This window comes from Myotis lucifugus, unplaced genomic scaffold (genome assembly GCF_000147115.1).
Source record: "Myotis lucifugus unplaced genomic scaffold, Myoluc2.0 scaffold_487, whole genome shotgun sequence".
In the NCBI taxonomy this organism is placed as follows: domain Eukaryota; kingdom Metazoa; phylum Chordata; class Mammalia; order Chiroptera; family Vespertilionidae; genus Myotis; species Myotis lucifugus.
In genome coordinates this window covers 71416-74031 of record NW_005871535.1, presented here as the reverse complement: position 1 = coordinate 74031, position 2616 = coordinate 71416, and the positions used below count along the sequence as shown (strand labels likewise).

Here is a 2616-nt window from a genome sequence, read left to right as displayed (position 1 = left end):
ACAGTATTTCAGAGATTCTCTAATTAAAACCTTTCTCCCTCAATCTGAGTCACAGAATGACATGGTGGGGCGTGTTTTTCCCTTTTTTTTTTTTTTGCGTTGTCCACATGACTTAGCTGGTGACTGGTATACAGTAAATGTTAACACATAGTTTGAAGAAATAAAGAGCAAGTAAAGGGGAAGGGGCGGGGGGAGGAGGGGACACAGGGAAGCAGCGCCGGCGCCGGTGAGAGTCCCGGTGCCCAGCAGTGGCGGCGCGCGCCCGGGACGCGCGCGGGGCCTGGGGCCGGGCCGAGCTCCGCCCCTTTCTCGAGGCCGCGGCCCCGCGCGGGAGAGGGAGGGGCCGCCCTGTCAGGTGCGGATGCGGCCGGAGAGGGGCCCTTCCCCGGGGCCGCCGGGCGTCTCCGCGCCGCTGCAGTCTTTCTGGCCCGAGCCACGCCCAGGAGTTCGGGCGGGTCGACATGGGGTGGGGAAAGCAAAGGCTACCTAAGAGTCATTACCGTTGGCAGCGAGGAGAGCGACTAACGTCGACGACAGAGATTGCGTCTTCCTCGGCTTCCGCTCCGTCAGCCGGAAATCCCACTGCCCCGGGTCACGTGCTCAGCCGCCATATTGGCTCCGCTGGCCACCGCGGCCGGGAGGGGGTGTGCTAGGGCGGCGCTGTTCCTCTGGACGTAGTTTCCATCCTGGGAGAGCGGTCCTTGGAGTGTTCAGGGGAGGGAGCGGAGATGGCGGCCTTGGTGCGGGAAGATGGCGCCCGAGGCCCAGAGCGAGGGCGGCGGGGCTGCGAGCATTATGACAGAGGATGTCTCCTGAAGGTGACGACTGACTTGGGCTCTTCCCCTACGAGCTTCCGCCGGGCCGGGCTGGGGATGGAGTGAGCCAGGCGGTTAGGTCGGGGCTTAAGTTGGAGGCTGAGCTGTTTGTGAGGCTGCTCCCTTCTTCTCTTCCACCTGGGTTCCTGCTGCGGAGAACAGTCTTGGCGAGGCGTCCACAGGCCGCGCATTTCCTCCTGTTTTGTACTTGGCAAGCAAAGCGGTCCTTGTTTGGGGAGAGCCCGGGCTTGCACATCGATCCCGTTATCAGTGGGTTTATTTATCTGTTTGTTTTTGCTGCTGGAAGTAGACTGAGGCAGTCTCGGGCCTGTGCTGGCTTTTCCCCAGGATCCCCTTCCGGTGTGATGAAATAATGGACGAGGGATAACAAGTAGAGAGTCTGATGTGATTTCGGCTCCTGTAGTAGATACGCTTTATAGCTTCATTCTAGAGTCAGCGAATGTGCCAGACCTGCCAAGGCGAACACGGAAGTGTGAACTAGGAAGACAGTCTTGTAATTGCCACCAAGTAGGACGCGATGGGTAGGACAGTGCCTGATATGCATATATTGTTACTTTCGCGGTTCACTTTGAGAAACATTTCTAGTCAGTCTGTAATTTTAAAAATAGGCACCCATCTTCCAGTGCTACAGCAGCCCCGCTGCCACCACACTGACCGCCTGATGGTGGCTCTCGGTGTCAGGTCTTGGAGACAAGCGGGGGGGGAGGCGCCGAGAGGCAGGAAAAAAAATATATATTGCAGCCCTGGCTGTGTGTCCAGTGGTAGAGCATCGATCTCTGAACCAGGAGATCCTGGTTCAATTCCTGGTCAGGTGCAACGAGAACTGCCTGAGCTGCGAGGCGGGCCTCACACACCAACCACACCTGCAGCAACAGTGAGCGGGGCCTGGGACCCGGCACCGGCACCGCAGGGCAGGGACCCCCTACTTCCCCCCAATCTTATTGGGCTCCCCCTTTTTCTCCCCAAAAAGAAAAAAATAAAAAATAAAAATAGGCACCCATCCGATTCAAGTTTCCTGATTCTTCGTGCAAGAAACAGTTTGAAGATTTTGCTTAGAAAGCTTGAGATTTGGGGCTCCTCAGCCCTACACCCAGATCTTAGCCTTGCTCCTTGATAATTTGAGCAAACTACCCTTTAAGCGCCTCATATATAAAATACAGCTAATAATAGAAGTTCCTGTTGAAGAACTGTGAGGCCGGTAAAGACCATCTAAAGCTTTTTTGCAGGCCATGGTTTGGTGACTCTTCCTCTACTGCGCTGGGCGAGCCCTTTGAAAGTTGGTCGTTCACCATGTGCGGTGTAAGGAATTGAATGCTATTCTTATGCTTCCGTTTCCACTGAGTTGTTCTGTTACTCTTTCAAGCTTGAGATCTAAAGCTGAACTCAACATTTTAGCCCTCCCTCTAACCCCCAAGAAACTATGCATTGTATCTGCGTTTCATAACACTAAGCTAATGGGCCTAGAGTTATCAGATGCTTTTTTTTTTTTTTGTCCTTCCCCTCTGTCTTCCTTAAATACCGGAGGCCAAGTGGAAAAGTTTTTAGGAGGAAGTCATCAACTAAATCAAATGCTGCTGTTGGAGTAAGAGAAGGACTAAACATTGCTCGAGGAGGAGGTAGCTGGTATCCTGAGAAGCTTCTGTGGAGATACTGGGAGGAAACTTTATTGGAGTGTATTCAGGAGAGAATGGGATAGTGGAACTGGTAACAGTCTTCATAGGCAGCCCTTGGAGTGTGTTGTAAAAGAACAAAACACAAGGCTGTGGTTGCTGGGAGATGT

At 53.7% G+C, this 2616-nt stretch overlaps 2 protein-coding genes across 2 annotated transcripts in view; one reads left to right on the top strand and one right to left on the bottom strand.

Moving 5' to 3' along the window:
- THAP6 (THAP domain containing 6) overlaps nt 1-623 on the bottom strand; it is a 12138-nt gene extending 11515 nt beyond the window's left edge. Inside the window, exon 1 of the mRNA XM_014445931.2 lies at nt 501-623. The gene's annotated coding sequence lies outside the window, so the exon portion shown is untranslated. The remainder of the gene's footprint in view (nt 1-500) is intronic.
- RCHY1 (ring finger and CHY zinc finger domain containing 1) overlaps nt 575-2616 on the top strand; it is a 23330-nt gene continuing 21288 nt past the window's right edge. The window contains 1 exon segment of the mRNA XM_006103498.3: nt 575-818. Coding sequence (XP_006103560.1) covers nt 729-818 — 90 coding nt within the window. The 5' untranslated portion in view covers nt 575-728.